General features: G+C 43.5%; 1 protein-coding gene across 7 annotated transcripts in view; it reads left to right on the top strand.

Annotated features, from left to right (window-relative positions):
- Nucleotides 1-19,451, top strand: part of SKAP1 (src kinase associated phosphoprotein 1) — a 294,350-nt gene that overhangs the window by 272,846 nt on the left and 2,053 nt on the right. For all 7 annotated transcript variants that reach the window (XM_079134745.1, XM_079134741.1, XM_079134742.1 and 4 more), the window contains one exon: nucleotides 18,785-18,893. In XM_079134745.1, coding sequence (XP_078990871.1) covers nucleotides 18,785-18,886 — 102 coding nt within the window. In that variant the 3' untranslated portion in view covers nucleotides 18,887-18,893. The remainder of the gene's footprint in view (nucleotides 1-18,784; nucleotides 18,894-19,451) is intronic.

Below are 19,451 nucleotides of genomic sequence, written 5' to 3'. Positions count from 1 at the left end.
AGTCTGTACCTGAGGTATCTTTCAGTGGTTCCAATGAATCAGGCCCCTTAAACAAGGACTGAATTCAGACCTAACCCTTTGCAGGAGAGTAGGAGGCCTACAGGCCCTGCTGAGTGAGTGCCTAATCTTCTAGTGATTTCTCCTAGATCCCTAACTCAACACCACCCTAGTGCCATTTCGGTGCAGCTCCAATACGCCAAGAATAAATTGGAAGCAAAGAAGGGAGTGGACATTGGCCTGATTGGTATTTCAAATGCCCGAAAGCAAGGTTTGCCGTGTAATAGAATTTGTGTACATTACCACACTGGCATTACAGGGGTAATCGAGTTATCCACTCAGGTGTGACCAGGCCTCTGTTTGCCCAGAGCCTGCAGGTGAACAAATTAACTGTTTACATTGTCTGGAGGTGCCTGCAGCAGGAGGGGGGAGAACAGAGCCAGACTGTCTGCTGGCCCTCTCTCTCAGTCATGATTATTTTGTTTGTTTTGCATGTCTTTTGCCTTTGTTAATGGCTTCTCACTGGGGGTCCCTTTCCTCCAGTTAGAAGGGGCTGTGCAATGACCTGTCCTGCAATATAGAGCTGTCTGTGGTTACCATGGCTATGGTATTTTTAAGAGATTCCCAAGGAACATGGGGGAAACCAGCCCCACATGTTTTTTTTTTTTTTTTTTTTTTAACCACCTTCTCTTCCCCTCCTCCATTACTAAAAGCTAATCTGTCAGAGTTTGATTCAGTAAGTGAAGATACCTTACTGCTCTGGTTCTATCAGCTTCTTTCTCCTCTCTTCTGGAAGGTTCTGAGTCCATTCACATCCCTTACCATGGTAATACTGCCATTTCTCCCCCCACCCCGCAAAGTACACCAGCCTCCCTTCCCCATGTTACTAATCTCTGCTTATCTGAGGAGGAAACCAGATGGTAGGAACCCAACAAACTTTCCCTCACAAAGCTTCCAGTTAATGTTGGCTTGGGAAGCATCTCAGATTGAATTTGCCTTGATTCTATTACCTAACTCAGAGTCCTTGGACAAGAAGGAACTTTAAAAGATGACCCAGTCCATTCGTTTGTGTCTAAGAAGCACAAATGAATTGATTCTGACACAGAAGATTCTAGCCATCTTTCGATTCAGAAGTTCAGTCGTTAATACTCTAGGATTATCTCTCCTGTGGATTCTAAATTCATCCCACTCTAGCCAGTAGCACCTTTGTTGAGCATCAAAGGCCCACTTTCCAGAAACCTGGGGAAGCCTGTTTCCCTGAGAAAGCATAAGAAGCAACCACGTGGCTCAGCTTATCTGGATTCATTTCCTCACTTGTAAAATGAGGGAATCGTATTGGACACAGGTAAGGGTCTTGCTACCTCGGACATTCCCCTTCCGACATGGTGGGCCTGAGCTGTAAAACAGCTCCAGGGGTCCCACACAAAAATGCGTCTTTGTTTCAATTACTTACCCAGTTTGAACAACAACAAAAGTTCCGGCTACTAGCTCTTCTGTCTTCAGATCTCATAGATGCAGCTGCTCTCCCCGCTCTCTTTGTCTGATAAAAGGAATGTTGTGAAGAGAAGATTGAACTAGAAGAAGGCAGGCTCTTGGGTAGGGAAGTGGGACAAGGAATTGAGGAAGAGAAAGATGGCAGATTTGAGTCCAGGACTCCTGCTGTGTCCTGCTGTTTCTTTCTTTTCTTCCTTTTGGGGAGGGAGGGGTTGGCCTCATTCATGTTAGGTAAGTCCTTACCTCTAAGCTACACCCCCATCCCTGTCTGCTGTTTCTTAATAGACACCCAAATAGGATCCAGCCTTGAATCCTAGAATCCTAGGCCCAACCCTAGGGGAGTCTTTGAGTCTTGCCTTTGAGTAGGAATGATCCCAGAAAGAGAGGGATTTATCCTAAAAAAAGAAAGAAAGAAAGAAAGAAATCCGGACGTGGTGGCGGAGCACCCCTGCAATCCCACTGACTTGGGAGACTGAGGCAGGAGGATTGCGAGTTCAAAGCCAGCCCCAGTAACTTAGTGAAACACTAAGTAACTCAGAAAGACCCTGTCTCAAAATGAAAAATAAAAAGAGGTCTGGGGGTGTGGCTCAGTGGTTAAGCACCCCTGGGTTCAATTCCTGGTACAAAAAAGAGAGAGAAAAAAAGAAAATGAGAGACAGAAAAAAAACTTCTCCAGAGACGACTGCCTGAAGAAAGATGCACTCCATAGTTAACCAAATGCCCATCACCTGTCCTGTTCTCAGAGAAACTAGTAACAACAGATGTGTTATTTACGTGACCCTGGAAAAAGTCACTTAATCTTGCTAATCCTCAATTTCCTCATCTGTAAAAAGTGGGATAAATTTTATTCACAGGATTGTTATGATCCTTCCACTAAATATATGGGTAAAGAAGTGTCTGGCACCCAGGAAATGGAAACTATCATTGCATTCTGTTCCCTTCTACTAATAATAAACCTTTTAGTCCATGTCGGGCACATACCAGGAGTTCACTAAATTGTTGGTGAATTCAGAGAGAAAAGAATGTGGTCCATATGCCCAGAACTCTTCACAGAGACGCTCTAAGACACAATAGGCTCTCACTTCAATATAGAAGACCGCCATTGGAGAAGTCTATGTGGAAAGTCGCTGTGCTTTTACTGCTCCAGGAGATTTCATCACTGACATCTGAGAGTCTCCAAAGTTCTCTTCCAGGAGATGCCAAAGCCATGTACCTAAGCTCCAAAATAGGAACCAACAAGCGGTCAGCAGGAAGACTCCTGCTGACCTCCTCCCAACATGGACATGCATTTCTTAGGCCCCATGCAGCTTCATGCCCACTTAACTCACTGACTTCCAATTTGGGTCTTAAAATATATTAATGGGAAATTTTAATAATGAAGCAGATCTGAACATCCAGTGAATGTCCCTGCCTTCCTTTTGGACCCAGATATTTCTTTCTGAACAGCTTTCTCTGGGAAGGGACTGAACTTCCCTTCCTCCCTGGAGCCAGGACACAGCTCAGGCCACAGCGGGGTGTTTAGCGCTCTTCAGTGGCTCCAGATTGTGGCGCTGGTGCAGGTCTCTTCATACGTAACCGATGGCTCCTGAGAGCCTGCCTCTCGTAAATTACTTCCCACGATGCCAGCGACCACCGCAGAATTCAAGTTTGAATAGAGCAGGAAAAAGGTGTTTGAAAGGCCTGTTCACTCAGCTGCATTTTAATTTCCTTTTCAATCTTGTCCCAATTAATTTCACAGAATTAATCTCACAGAAGCAAACTCGGCAGCACTGAGGCTGAGGTTTTAGTGTGGCGGTCGCTCTGCCTGAACATGAAATAGGAGCTAATATAAAAATCCATCTGCTGTGTTTGAAATACACGCCGGCTGCTGCTCAGTCCTGTCTGACATTCCAAACATCAACAGCGGGGAAAAGTGATTTGGGGGTTAGTGGCCATCAGTACTTGGCAGGGGTTCAACAACAGGTGTACTCCAAAAAACCATTCAGCCTGGGCACCAGGCATGACAGGGCAGGTGCTGAATCACCCTCCGTGCGATAACACTGTGCCCTGGCTTAGTTCCTTTTATTTGAAGATCATAAGGCCCTTCTGTGGACCTGGATCAGAACCACTATGGTGACTCGTTATAAGGACGAGAAAGAAAGATAAGAAGCCTCTATTTGGATAAGACAATTCACAAGATCCAGCTTTCAGGATAGTGACCCTGACTTCCTCCTGACTTCTAAATAATAAAGTACTTCTTCCACTATTTGAGATAACTCTTAAATGAACGCCCATTTGAAAAATAAGTTTCATGTCCCAAAAGTAATTTATGATGGTAACATGGCTGTCCAACAGACAAAGGCAAATGAAAGAGAGAAATTCTCAATCAATTACTAGAAAGGAAAAGAGGCCCCTGAATGAGTTTAAGGTAAATTGAGCCAAGTGGGGATATCTCTTGGGCTTGGCTGGTGTGCTTTGTGAGTTGGTCTGAAGCTCCTCTAAGACCTTATCCAGTGTCTTATTTCCGTGGAAATCAGCCTTGGAGCAACAAGTTGGGCACCATGTAAAGCTGACACTTGTGTTCTGGCTTAGCTGGGGAAGAAAGGTCCAAACACACCAGGCTTTCTCTGCTGATAGAAACAGGGAATTTTACAGATGAGGTCAAGTTTAACATGGCACACATGAAGCTGTCAGATGGCCAAGGGCCTTATGTGGACAAGAATGGACACACTTTGTGATCTGGGATGAATCTACTTAAACTCAGGCTGGATCCTGGCTCTAAACCCAGCATCTAGTCATCTGAACCCAGCAGGGCGATCCCAGCCCACCTGGAGTATGCTCACATAGCACCATGTCTGTTACAATGGGATTTTTAAAACCCAGTTTTTTCTCCCTACTCCCTCCAAGGACTACTTAAGAATGTAGACTTTTCCCCTGCTTTGACCCCATCCTCTCCAAAAGAGATTTTGTTATAAGAATTGTCTAAATGCAGCAATACTTCCTCTTTTAAGTGTGCTTCGTTGAATGTTACAAACCCTCATAAAAACAGCTGAGTTAATTCCTTCAATTGCTTTAAATGAAAGATTTCTTTCTTTTCTTTCTTTCTTTCTTTTTTTTTTTTTTTTTCTTTTTTAATTTCAGGGCTCTGAGGGAAAGGAGGTGTTTGGTGACATCTAGTGTCCATTTAGGACTTCCTCAGCCACCATACCCTCTACTTAGCTGAGTGGGGGATGGGTGGGGTTATTTGGGAGGTAATTTGGGGGTAGTTAGTGGGGAGGATGTAGGCCTGGGGCACAGACTGCCCAAACAGTGTGATCAAACTGATCAATGCCTGTCAAAGAGCTATTATTCACCTCTGACCTAACCGAAGGGGGCAGGCAGGGGGTACCATCAGAAAATATCTTTTCTTATTTATGATGGTACAGGAAAGAAGCAGAAGCTGTCCCCACCACCCCATTTCATGTTAACAAGCAGGTCAACACTGTGTTGTGATGACGAAGATGATGATGATGATGGTGTTTTCTCTCATTAATAACCCCTATGGGAGGCTATAGAGTTAGGAGGATGGGAATGGGATTTGGGGTCAGCTGGAAGGCAACGGTCATACACCGGTCAAATTCAGTAGAGGCCATTCCTTTCCCCCAGACAGGAACCAATCGTCTAGAACAAACCCTGGCAGCCTCATTCCTTCCAGGTAATTTTTATAAATGAGGGGACACCCATTCCAAGAGAGGACAAAAGGGAGAGGGTGTTTATGTGTGTGTGCATATGCATGCATGTAAACCTGCTAACAAGGGGCCCAACTGCACATCAACCCTATCCTGCAAATCCTAACTTGTTTTGTAAAAAGAGACTATGATTAGAATTTTCCTCTTTAATCTCCTTATTGCTAAACTATTGTCCTAGACAGGACCCTTCATTTTCAACACACACACACACACACACTTCAGTCAGGTGGAAAGTCCCACACCAGATAATTAACTACAAGGCCCAGACAGAAATGTTTACCTAGAACCACACAAGCCAAAGCAGTGTTAGGTTAATGCTCAGAATCACCCGATGCTGTACAAACTCCGGTGTAAAAAATTCCAGCCATTTATTTTGCAGTGAATTTATAACAAATGCTGTTAAAGGCTTCGTCTTTTGACAGAGGTAATAATAAATTCACTGTTAAAGACGGTAGTTTAATTCCTTATACCTCCAATACTGCACAGAATAAACCATATTCATCACCGAGTAATTTTTTACCACATAAATCTTTAAAACTAACCGGTGAAGGCTGTTGAGACTGAAATATTGTGAATTTATTAGATATGCCCATGTAGTATTGGATTCAGAGGTTTCCATTCGAATATATTACAGGGAAAATTTGTGTCTTTAACTGTGACATTCCCTCCATTTCCCGCCGCCAGTATTATAACAAGCAGCTCCTCCAGAGTCAACTGCACGTTTATTAGACAGAGATTTAGTAATAAACTCCTCACTAATCTGCCAAAGAGGCTGGATGACATTTCGGTGAGATGCCCTATTTAAAAGGAGTCGCAAAAGCTTTGTTTATGTGTAATTATTTTCTTGAAAAGAGTTCAGCCTCCCCAAACCTCTTCTGCCAGGATTTCTTGGTATTGGATGGATTCAGTTCTCCAACTAAACTCACGAAATATTGAAGCAAATTATAGCCTCATCGCAAATGGAACAGTAATTTCTTTGCAGGTTATAGGATTCGTTATGGGGGATTTGGGATAATCGATTAGAACACAGAAAGCTGGAATTCGTAGACATTCACAGATGTATGGTATTTAGGGTTAATAAAAAGATCATATTGCTTCTCAGACCAGAAATAATAGACAATGGTTTCAGAAAACTTGCTATTTAAAAATTTTCATCTTGACATACGACACATTTAAGATGCAATTAAATCCTCAGATATGAACAAAAATCCTTTTACTCTATCATATTGTGTGAAAATCTGCACTTGATAGATAAGAATATTCTGAACTTTTCTCATGATTTGTTAGTGAAGTGACATTTTAAACAAACCAATTGATTCTATCAAATTGTATCTCCAGTTTCATTAAGCAAACATTAATATGGTAAAATGAAAAAATATTTTCTTTTAAATGCAGAAATGTGCATCATCTTTTTAGCAAAGAGATTTGGTAGTTTCTCTGTTCCTACTAATATTCTGTATTTGGGAAGAGTTCCAAATGCTAAAAACTTCCACAGAGCATTATGAACTTTATGATTCTTTTTTAATAAAATAAAATCAAATAGGTTTCTAACTGTTAAACAAAGGAGAAAAATCCCCTGGCAAAGCAAGATTGCAGCCCATCAGAGTAATTGGTAAAAGACAGAACCCGGCTAGAAAGATAAGCATAATACCAGCAATTAATATTCAGCATTTCACATTATAGTCAAGAGGATGTGTTTTTCTTTGTGATGTGGCTCATAAGCTAAGAGTGTTGGGAGCCAGATTCTGAGCTCTGTCTTCTTTTTGTGCATGAGGATTAAGGAGGGGGGAAAAAAACCAGCGACAACAATCCTACTCCATCTGTAAATGAACAAACATCTTGATTTTATAGCTATTTGCTTTGTAAAACTGAGGAATGAAACAAAAATTACTGGATGCCTAAGTAACACTTTAATTCTGAATTCATTTACGCTGTAGCTATGTAGTTGTCACAAACCATAATGCAGTATTTAATTAAAATAACAGAAGTGCATCTAGATATGTCCTGGGGTAGCTATCACCAAATTATAGTCTACGCCATCCGTATTTTATTTATGAAATGGCAGATTCTAAGGTGCAACAAGGCTGATGCAAAAGCATAAACATTTTAAACTTGCATTTTTAGAAAGGTTTTTTTTTTTTTTTTTTTTTTTCCTGCTGTGTCTTTAAATTTTCTCTTCCTTCTATCATTGTGGGGTGGGGGTGTTAGTGGAATTGTTTTGCTGTGGCTAAAGATCTCTCTTTCTAACTCTTGCTTTTCAACTATTGACCTCCCAAGTCTTCTGGCTGTGAAATCCCCGACTGTTGTCATGGTAAGGCTTGTGAGTTTCACAGGAGCCACAGTAAGCATGGGACATCTTAGGCGGAACTTGGACGTGGATGCCAGGAGGGTAGGAAAAAGCGCGTCTTCCCAGGCTCTCTGTGCCTGTTCCCACACAAGTCTTCCTTGCACCTTTTTCTCCCCCCATCTATAAATACCCGTTATGGTTTACACGCTCGCTGGCTCTACTTTGTGGATGTTCACACGCAGGCATACTGTACTGCTCCTTTTCATAAACGCATAGCATCTATCTTACGTGCACCCACCATCCATCTCCTCCTTCGCATCGCCTGTCCCATCCACCTCCTTGTCTGCAGAATTATGTTCAGCAAGGTCCCGATTTATAGGAAATAAATAATGAAAATGGAACAGACTGGGAAAGATAATCGAAACATTCAAATTGTTATTTTTCACTGTACTTTACACAAACAGAGCATCTGTAAACACCTAGAGAAGGTGTTGACTGGTTCCTGAAAAGCAATGCCTTAGGAACATTCTGCAGCGCCTCTTTCCTGTTTCAACTCTCCTGCTTTTTGATGCTCCAAGAGCTGACCATTTTTAAGGTGTGAATCATGCTGTGATTGTTTGGATTCTGTTTCTTATTTATTCTGTCTACAGTGATAAGTTTTTACCATCACTTACCCTCTATAAAATAATCCTGAGAATTCGAAAACAGAAACAATAATTGCAATCACCTTTTTAAGAAAAAAAAAAAGCTCTCACAATTACAGTATAGAAATATTCTGATAATGCTGTCATCAGATCACAGCCCAGTCCTACAGCAAGGGTCTTTTAGAGGAGGATTTCTTCTACACACTTGTAATTATTTTAGCCCCTTTCACAGGTCACATAAAAAGTTAATTTCAATCGCTGCTAATTTCCGTCCAACAAGAGTGCGGTACTTTAAACCACCCAAAATAATTGGATTCAAAACAAATTTAGGAAATTGAGTGTGTTAGAAAGCAAATAAAAATATCCTTTTGGTAAGGAGGAGGGTGAAAGTAGTAAAAATGGCCCTTTTTTCTCCCTTCTTTCCCCTTCACAACTTTGCCATTAAAGTTGCACCTACAGCTAGAAGTTTGTCCGTGAAAAATGGTCATTTTGTTTCTCTGCTCAAAGAATGTTATTAAAATGCTAATTTAAAAGAAAAAGGAGTTAAATATCTAGCGATGGTGCATTCTAATTGCAACCATAATGAGCTCTCTAAATGTGCATGCCCCTGACACACACAGAGCATAAACAGCAGTAAACAGATCATTAGTACCCGCGTTCATTTATTCTGGCGACCTTACCATGACCCCACCGAGGGTAGGGTGAAAAGCAGGTGGATCTGGCTGTGACACCCCCTAGAGGGATCCAGGAAATGAAGCTATAAGCTGTTGTCATGGAAACGCCTATGTGTGCAGATGATGTAACACACCGACAGGCTGTAGGGCTCCGCAACTGGGACGTTGCCTTTCCCTCGCTGGAACAATCTTGAGGATTAAATTATTCATTTCTTTAATTCACAAAGCAAAAGGAATCCTAATTTTCTTGGTGATGTGCAACTCTCTTCCATTTGTCTAGGTTTTGAAACATGGTGACTTGTCATCCCCTCTTTCTCGAAACCCACTCCGGCTTCCTACATTCTAGCCCCCAGATAGCTGAATCTAGCAGAACTGAGCCGGGGAAGGCAGCTGACACACGACACCCAACATCTGTATGGAAAGAGAGAAAATATAAGGTGTTCAGCTAAAATTTAAAAATATAATCAGTGTCCTTTCCTAATGAGGGCGTGATGACCAGGGACTAAATGTATACTTTGTCTTGAACAGGATGGCTTTGTTTAGAGCAGAGCAGGGTCAAGGTTGGCCCTGGAAACTACCAAACTAGGAACCGACGCCATAAACATAAAGGAGAAAGTCCCAGCCCCAAATGAGCACCTCGCCCTAGCAAGGTGCAAGAAGAGGAGAGGAGAAATTGAGCAGCTGCTCACCCCTCCCATGTCCAATTGAGAGAATCGAGATTAATAAAAATAAGTCTTTGGAGAATGATTCCACTCTATCCTACCCTGTTTTGCACCAAACAACCTCAATAACCTTATGGCAACAGTAGAATAACTTTTTCTTCTTCTTCTTCTTTTTATTTTTTTTTTTAAAGGAAGCAGAAAAGACAATCTCTGGAAATTATTTTAAAATAAAAAATCTCCCGGCCTGCGCCTCCCCCAACCACCCCCCCCCCATTGCACTTTAGATGAACCTGTGATATTGTAGCAATGGCCCTTGAAGTGCAGTGGGGAGGTGATTTAGGAGAATATTAAAGGCAATGTGGAGATTCAAGGCGCCTCTCTCAGGGAGATCTGGAGAAATACGCAGCACAGATGGGCCGAGCAGATTAAACATTTCCGTCACATTGTTTCCAAATTGTGTTGTGGTGCCTGAGGCTGGTACTGCGGTCAGAGCAAAACAGAGCGGTGCAGAGCTGCGAGCTGCGCAGTTTATGGAATACATATTAATACGCCCGTCTCACATGGTATCACAATTCTATCAGCTCTGAAATGCTGCCGTCTCCATTGTTCCTGAATTCTGCACTTGGCTCCTTGTTTTCTCCCATCTGCAAAGTGTTTACCTTTCCTTTATCCTCACTCTTCTTCAGCTAAAGTTCAAGTTCTGTGCTGCTCTCTTGTCTCTTTCCTTACCGCCCTGTTTCACATCCCTTCTCACCTTTGCAACTTATGCTTTTTCTGTCACATACGTTTGCATGCCCACTGTTTTTTGCACACGCCTCCATCGCCAGCAAGGTCCAGCACACCTCTCTGGCCTTGACTTGATCATTATGCACTCACACCCTGAACAGATGCTTGTCCTGCTCAGGATTCAGACCAGGAGCCTCACACTTGAAGCTGAACATTCCCTCAAACTCCTGGGCTCTCCGACCCTCCATCCAGATGACACATTCCTCTTCTCAGGACACTCCGCTCTTAGTTAGGGGGTGTGCTTCGCAGAGTTATTGCCAGGAGCCCCCCAACTGCTTTTACTGACCACCCGGCCTTTCCCAAGTCCTCTTTCTTCCATTCACATATCTTTGCCTGTATCCAGGCCCATCAATCCTCAGGTTAGCAAATTCCCTGAGATGTAACAATAAATAAAACCGGCTCAATTGAGGCAAATTTAATGATTCATTTTTATTATGATTTATAGACCAAAACTCTGAATAATAGAAAAAGAGAAAATGATTGCCAAGAACTTCCAGCCTAAAAGAGACCGGAGAAGCCACCAAACTCCCCAAGGTTTTAGCCAACTACTGAGCTCTGATCCTTTCCAATGCCACTAATCCACTGGTCACCCAGATGACCATTTCCTTTTTCCTTCAGGAAAATCTCTTCACAAAACTATTTGTGCTGAAAAATGAGCACCTGTTTGTCTTTGGTGAACAATTCCTGTTCCCAGGCTTGTTTTCCTAGCACTTGGAATTGTGCTGAGTTGGAATCCTCAATTTGCTTAATAATTTATGATATCCTAAGAAAGCATTAAATTTCCAAAGCTGGATTTTAGGAGCAAAGACTCTGTGGGCCAATCCAGAGGAAAGACATGATGTATGGGGGCTGACCCTGGAATATCAAAATCTACTCTGCTCAGGAATCCAAATTTCCCATCTTTACTAATGATAATGTATGATGCACACACACTAATAAGAGAAATAAGCAATCATAAACCAATACTTCCATGATTGATTGGCTTTTCCCATACATATATCAAGCACTTATTGATCTTTCATGTTAGGGGCTGATTGATTGTTCTCTCGAAGAAGAATTCTCTTGTTTACAACACTCATACAGTAAACTTTGATGGTTAAGAGAACAAAAATATGAGACATTTTCTGGGAATCTTATTCCACAGAGGCTCAGAGCCCAGTTCAATGTGAAAAGAGAATGTTTCTATTAGGAACATTCTCAGGGGAACTGAGCATGTTAAGCAACTTGCTCCAAAAGCCATCATATGGGTTTGAATGGAAGCTGTGAGAACATGCCACACAACTTTTAAGTCAGTTAGAGAGATGGTGCCTTAGAAGGAACAAGCAAGCTCAGTCAGCCTTTGAAGAGGGAACAGATTCTGCTGTTGGAGGGCTCAGGCCTGGGAAACTCAGCATGGAAGGAACAAAGATTCTTTCCTTCCTTCCTTCCTTCCTTCCTTCCTTCCTTCCTTCCTTCCTTCCTTCCTTCCTTCCTTCCTCCCTTCCTTCCTTCTTTCCTTTCTTCCTTTCTTTCTTTTTAAGTTACAGGGTGAGGGTTGTGGCCACACTGGGCCAAATACAAATCTAGGCCATCAAGACCATTGTATTTTCCCCTAGAGTGCTGGTTGGGAAACTATGAAAGGTGGATATATTCTCTGAGAATCTGATGGATGAGACCCACGTACATGTGCCCACAAATTTTTACGCCAGTTTCAGGAAGCTCAAAGATTCCTTCACACCCCATCCACAGATGGGCTCTATAGGATCACAGACTCCACTTTAAGACTCTGCGCCCTAGAGGATGGTGAGTTCCTTTTGTTGGAACAGCCTAGGATTCACTGAGCCTAGAAATTGAATTCTCATCCCAAGACAGGATGGTCATTCCAGGTCATGTCTGTGCTACTCCAGGGGAGTCATGGAAGAGCTTATACAAATAGGAACCAGCAGGGAGGAGAGAAATTAAAATGTAGCAATCATGGAGTAGGGGTATTTAATCTCTTTTAAGGCTTATGATAGGCGCCTGCTGGTTTTCCCCCCAATATCCCCTGACACCTACTGACAGGGTATTTGCAGCACCACACAGGGACTCAGGGCCCTGTGACAGGAGGAGCACCGAGGAGGTCCATGATAGTCTTGAAACCATAAACAGCAATAGGAAACCACTGGAGGCAGAGTCAAGCTGTGCGACATGCCCGTTGTTGGTGGCCATACTGCTTTTTGTTTATAGAATTTGCTGTTCTTTTTATGGCAGGTTTGGTAGGGTTTTTTTTTTTTTTTTTTTTTTTTTCCTTGTTGATGGAGATTAGCAGCATAAATCCTTTTATGGCAGTGTGCAGACCCCCATAAACACTTTTGATTGTAGCTGATGGTGAGCGGCACATCTATTTCAGGTTCACTCAACACTTCGTTCATCCAGGCCAATAGCTTCTCCATCCAGATAATGGAGTTCAAATAGTCAACTTCCATTTGTAAGACTTCTTTTTTTGGGGGGTTCAAGGAGGTGGGGCAAGGTTGTGTAGAGAGAAGCAGATGTTTCATCAAGCCTAGATGTAGTTATGATGAAAACAAACCATACACACTCTACTTCTTTCTGGTAAAAGGCTTCTAAAGACTTTGTAGCAAGAAGCAAGCACTGGTGTGAAGGATTTTTTTAATATCTTTTTATATTCTTCTCTAAAGCATCTTCAGGTAACAATCGGGTGTCATCAGGATCTTAGCTCTCCATACATTGTACACACAGACTGACAGAGTGGGCATCGTGTGGGATACTGATGTCCCAACGTTGTCACCTGTAGGCATGTGTCCCCCCTCCTTAAAGGCAGGACACTCCCGCCCTGAGGATGAGAGGTCTCCTGGGAGCCTCTCAGTATTTTTCCAGTCTTTCCAAACATGTGGGCAAAGAGAAGTCAGACTTTATGGAAAACATTGATCCCAGAAATTCTGTTCTCTCTGCCATCCTGAAACTCAAATCCAAGAATCAGCAACTTAATAAAAATGCAGTAAATTTGCACCTCTAGACAGGAGCAGAGTTCATTCAGAGCTGGGGTCTGCCTGGCTGAGCCAGTACTCTCTCCATTTTAATAGTTTAATAAAAATTAGCATAATTAACGAACATCTGTATGATCCAGAGTGGTGCAATTTGGCACTTGGAAACGAGGGCTTAAACATGATTGCTGTGAGTTTAATGTTGTTTTAATTCTTTTTGGCACTGTGCAGTGAAATAAACGTTTGGTGGTGATAGTTCTCGGCCGGATCTCATTTGCATTTTTCTCCCTTTGATTATGAGCAATTGTGGACTCCCCAGCAATTCATCAAAGTAGAAATTATTTTAAAATACCTCGTGGTGTTCAGACGGGGTTGGAGCAAGGCATGGGGGGTGGTAGTGGGAGAGAAGGCTAGAAATTTTCCATTCATGCTTTAAACATTTCAGCCCTGCAGCCCTTTTCGGATATCCAGCCAAGGGATGAAATCTGGGAAAGACAGTCAGATCCCAGGACCTGTAGGTGCTTTGATTAAGCTCCCAGGCCTCCACAGCAGGATGTATATGGTCTGTGAGACTGCGCCATCTCCTTACCCTTCTGCCTCCTCTTTTGTTTTGAAGGGCAAAGAGTTGATTTCACTCATTTCAGTTCTCACCACTGTGGCGAGGCTACTACATCTGCAGTCAGCGGGTCAGTGTTCCCCTCGAGCAAGAGCAAACTGACTGGGAGCCCGGCCTCGGCAGGTGCCCTGCTGAGCCTCATCTGCTTCTTCTTTGCACCCTCTTCAGGCTGGCAGAGAAAACCTTCCCCAGGCTTGGTCCCTACCCGTAACATTACAGTTAAAGGGGAACTGTGAAGCGTGAGTCAAAGCCAGGGGTCTTCAATAGTCTCCAGGGGAGCCAATGCCTTATTGGAGCCCCTGCAGGTGATAAAGATGATGGCACCCTGCAGGTAGAAGGCCACACTTCAAACATGTTTATGCAAGTTGATTTTGATCAAAAGACTCTCAGAGATGGGTGCAGTGGTGCACGCCTGTAATCCCAGCAGCTTGGGAGGCTGAGGCAAGAGGATTACAAGTTCGAGGCCAGCCTCAGCAACTAAGTGAGGTCCTAGGTAACTTAGCGAGACCCTGTCTCAAAATTTTAAAATGTAAAAAGAACCGGGAATGTGACTCAGTGGTAAAGCACTCCTAGGTTTAATCCCCAGTACCTAAAAAAAAGTAAGCTAAAAACTGTCAGTAGCATTGTCCCTACCCTCTGCCTGTGATAGCAGAAGAGCTAAAGCTAGCATATGAGTTACAGTAAGAAAGGAAGATGGGGCGGGGGGGGGTTGTGGCTCAGGGGTAGTGTGCTTGCCCAGCATGCTTGAGGCCCTGGGTTTGGTCCTCAGCACCACATAAAAATAAAGGTATTGTGTCTACCTACAACTTAAAGATTGGGAAAAAAAAAAAAGAAAGAAAAGGGAGAGGCAGAGTCTCTATCTTCCTTTCAGTGCAAGGCCCTGCAGACACACACATTCCAGTAACTTGGTAAACACAGGGCAACTCTACAAGAAAACTTAAAGCAGAAACTGCCCTAACTTCAGTGTTAGAAAATGAACAGTAACAGAATTTGTACAAGCATGAGCTCAAAATCTCATGACAGGCATAGGCTGGGAACTCTGGGTAATTTCCCAAAGACGATGCACACAGTAGGGAGAAGTCAGCCTGAAGGAAGGAAGAAATGAGGAGTGGTGTGGGAAGAGGTGGTGACATGCAGTTTTTCAAGACTAGTTTTAAAAAAGCGATCCCCTGGTCCTGAAAGGATCAACTCAGTAGTATATCACTTCCTGTGGCCTTTGAGACACTTCTTGGTATTTAGGGAGCCATTTGGGTAGACTGTCTCCAAAGGCAGTTGATCTCTTCCTGCCACGACCAGTTCAATCAGCAGGGGAATATCGTGGAGTAGTTGTAACTAAACCTGTTCAACTGAGAGTATAAATTCCCACTTTGCTCCCTTTACTTCATCATAACCTCATTTGACAAATGTTTGGGGCGGGGGAAGTATTTATTTGGCCCCACTCTGTGCTGGATACTGGGCTGAGTGCTGACAATACACAGCAAACAAAAACAAGGGCCAGCCCTCAGCTTCTGTCTACTGCAACAGACAGGCAGAGACAAGGCAGCCTGGTGAGCTCACATCCCGGGAAGCACTATGGACTCTCTGGGGAGGTGGGGACAGCCAGAGAATGCCAAGGAGAGGCTTCTAGAGAGTGAGTGACTCAGAAATTGAAATCTGAAGGCTGCTTAGGAGCAAGCCCTGCAAAATGGAGGAAGGAAGTAAAAGCTAAAAATGCAGAGGACAGCCTGCAAGGTGGGAGCATCTATGTCCTGAGGGAGCAGCTGAGACAAGTTTGGCTCTCTTAAGGGTACCCTAGATTCAGGGGGTGAGTGACATGAGGAGCAGTGAGTGGCCTGGACCACATCATTAAGAAGTTGACAAGGTGGGGAATGATATTGGTCAACTTGCATTGTTATCTGTTGTGCACACACAAATATGTAACAGCAAATCCCACCATCGTGTACAAATATAATGCACCAATAAAAAAAATGGAAAAAAAGTTGTTGACAAGGAGCAGCGAAGACCCACCGAAAGGTTCCAAACAGCAATGGCGGTGCCAGTGTGCATTTCAGAAGCACTCTGGCTCCAGAACAAAGAACAGAGTGCAGGAGACTAAGAATGCAGACAGAAAGAGAGAGCAATTTGGAGGTTGTTTCTGTAATCCTCATGATAGATGCCAGTGACATCTGGGGTATCGGCCATGGGAATGGAGAGAAATCCAGTAATATTTTGGAGAGAGAATTGACAGGGCTTAAGGATTGACTGGAGTAGGAAGGTGAAGTCGGGAAGGATCCCAAGGTTTCTGGCCTGGGTAACTGGCACCACTTACTGAGGAAGAGAATACAGAGGCGGGGGGCTTTAGGGGGTGTGGATGGGGACAGAGGCAGGCTGATGGGTTAAACTTAGGACATATCAAGTTTGAGTGGTTTGGTGGACATGCACTTGGGTATTGGGATCTGATACTTAGATCTGGGCTGGAGTCATTAACTGGTCATTAGCCATCAACACAGTCACAGTGGTTAAACTGCAGGGCTGTGTGAGATTGCTCAAGGAAAGTGCAGCAAGTCAGAAGAGAAGAGAGCCAGGAGAGAATCCTAGGAAACGACCAAGTTGAAAGGACAGTGCATGGGCTGGGGATGTAGCTCAGTGGGTAGAGTGCTTGCCTCGCAAGCACAAGGTCCTGGGTTCAATTCCCAGCACCGCAAAAAAATGAGAATGAAGAGCAACCAGAGATGTAGGAGAGAAACTGGGAGAATATAATGGTCCCAGAGGCTCACAAAGGGCCCACAGTGGGTGCCAGCATAGCTGAAGACAAGTGTTAGGGACAGAGAGGTACCCAGAGAATTTGCACCAGAGAGAGGCAGTGGGGACGTGGGGAAGAAACAGCAGAGTGACAGAAGCAGAAGTCCGATGAGAGTGACCTGAGTGACTGCAAAGGAAGAAGTTGGGCAGCCTGTGGAGTAAACCCTTCCCTTCCTGTAAGGCTGCGAAGTGGAACTAGCAGACTAGCAGACATGCAGGGGAGATGTCAACAGTTGTATTCAAAGACAAAAACAAGTGTTGAAGCAGTTCAGTGCTGGAGGGAAGTCATTAGAGGCAGAGGTCAGATTCCATAGAACTAAGGAAAAGAAGAAGGAAGGGAGGGAGAGAAGAGGAAGGAAGGAAAGAGAGGGAAGAGTCTTCAACCAGGGGCTGTGTCCCTAATTAAATGGGGAAAAATGATTGTCAATTTGGGTAAGCTGCTGCTTTCATGGCGGCAGGCTGACAAATTTGAAACTTTTAACCAGAAGCAGTGGTACACACCTATAATCTCAGTGACTCTGGAGGCTGAGGCAGGAGGATCTTGAGTTCAAGGCCAGCCTCAACAATTTAGTGAGGCCCTAAGCAACGTAGTGAGATCCTGTCTATAAATATAATATAAAAAGGGCTGCTGGCCACATCAATGTTTATAGCAGCTCAATTCACAAATGCTAGATTGTGGAACCAACCTAGTTATGCTTCAATAGATGAATGGAAAAAGAAACTTTGATATATATACACAATGGAATATTAATCAGCCATAAAGAAGAATAAAATTATGGCATTTGCAGGTAAATGGATGAAGTTGGAGAACATCAAACAAAGGCCGAATGTTTTCTCTGATAAGTGGATGCTGACACATAATGGGGCAGGGGTAAGGGAAGAATGGAGGAAGGTTGGATTGTGTCGAGGGAAATGAGGGGAGGTGAGGGGGTAGGGGGAAGGAAAGACAGTGGAATGAGACAATCATTATGTACATGTGTGACTACATGACTGGTGTGACTCTACATCATGTACAACCAGAGAAATGAAAAGTTGTACTCCATTTGTGTTCAATGAATCAAATGCATTCTGCTGTCATGTATAACTCAATAGAACAAACAATTTTTTAAAAAGGGCTGCAGATGTGGCTCAGTAGTTAAGCGTCCTTGGGTTCAATCCCCAGTTCCAAAAAATCATAATAATCTTTTTTGAGACTTTTCCTTTCTCTTTGAAGGTGGGAAAGAGGTTGTCTGCTGAGAAAGCGGGCAGAGCTGAAGAAGGAAAGATAACTATCTGGAAACAGAAAAGATCACCAGTTAATGCCAGGAGCCCTGAGCTTTTTATGTCACCAACCTGATTTTCTTTCTTTTCTTTCTTCTTCTTCTTCTTTTTTTTTCCTCCCTAGAACTCAGCAGCCAGATGTGCCAAACCAGATAGGGCTGTGATTCCCCAAACCCAGCTGAAGCGAAACCCTCTCAGCCCCTTTCTTATTTGTCCCTCCCTGTGGTACTTGTGCCCTGCCTGTCATTATTGATGTGACTGTCAACCTCCCACCTCTTCTAGGGACGAAAACTAATGTTTAGAACACCTACTATGATATCAGACCCTTTCTGTTTGTTTCCAGGGGTGTCACATCCCCACCACATAAGGACGGGAGGAACCATCCCTTCTCTTACAGATGAGGAAGTTAAAGCTAGGAAGATCTAAGGTCGCACAGCTACTAATGACCAAGCGGAGATCAGCTCGCAGTCTGTCTGACTCCAAAGCCCATTACTTCAGACTGCAAGCACGAGGGGCAAGCAGTGTTCAGATTCACCTCTCGATACCTCCTGGGAACCCAAATAGCACTTTGCACATGGAAAGTGCTTGATAAATAGTATTGATCTGCACTGCGACCTGACTCTCTGAACATCTTTAGTGTACTGGCATTTAGCATGTGCCCAATTTTCTCTGAAGAAGCCGTACCACTCTGCTTGCTGGGGGAGAGGCAGCGGGAGGACTCTAGTTCGGCAATAGCATCAAAGATGCAAAGTTTACCACGCAGACGAAGAGGGCAGCCCATCAAGGGTGTTAATGGTTCACACAGATGGTGCCAACAAAGAAAGCATCAGTGGACTCTTCCGTGCCATTGCTGTAAGTAATTTTCTGGAAGCATGACCAAATTTCATCTTCCACCATCCTCTTCGTTTTTCAGGAGTATAACATGTATGGCTGGTGGGTAGGAGAACTGAACAGCCTCATTGGAATTGTCCCGAAGGAGTATCTCACCACGGCCTTCGAAGTGGAAGAAAGATGAAGCCCAGGTATCAGAGTCATTGCCAATGAACTGCCCCTCAATTGAGAAGAGTTTGTCGATCATGACTTTGTTTCTCAGTGAAGGCGAGAGTTGTCAGTGATGTAGCTTTTCTTCATTGCCAAAAGTAACGCTATTGCCTCACAAGGGAAAGACGATGAGTCTGGAATTGTTTTTTCAGGACTTGTTTGTTTGGAGGAGTATATCACTCAAGGTTTAGATTCAACTCTAAGTGACAGAAAATTCAAAATAACAGTGACTTAATTAGGGGAAATTAATTTTGCTCTTCTGTAAAAACCTGGAGGTAAGTGGTCCCAGGCATGCATGTCTCGGGTACCTTCTCTTTTTTGCTCCACTGTTTGTGGCCATATTCCCAGGGTTACTTCATAGACAAGGTAGATGCTTCTACTCCAGCGATCATGTCTGCCTCCTATTCAGCAGGAAAGATAAAATGAAAGATACCTCATATGAGAACACTTCATAGATGTTACACATGCCATTTCTGCTTACATTCCATTGACCAGAAATTATGTATAGATAGATAGATTGATTGATAGATAGTCACAAT

The sequence above is a fragment of the Sciurus vulgaris genome (genome assembly GCF_902686455.1).
Source record: "Sciurus vulgaris genome assembly, chromosome: 3".
NCBI lineage: Eukaryota > Metazoa > Chordata > Mammalia > Rodentia > Sciuridae > Sciurus > Sciurus vulgaris.
The sequence above is the reverse complement of the archived record's forward strand: the minus strand, read 5'-3'. Positions and strand labels throughout refer to the sequence as shown.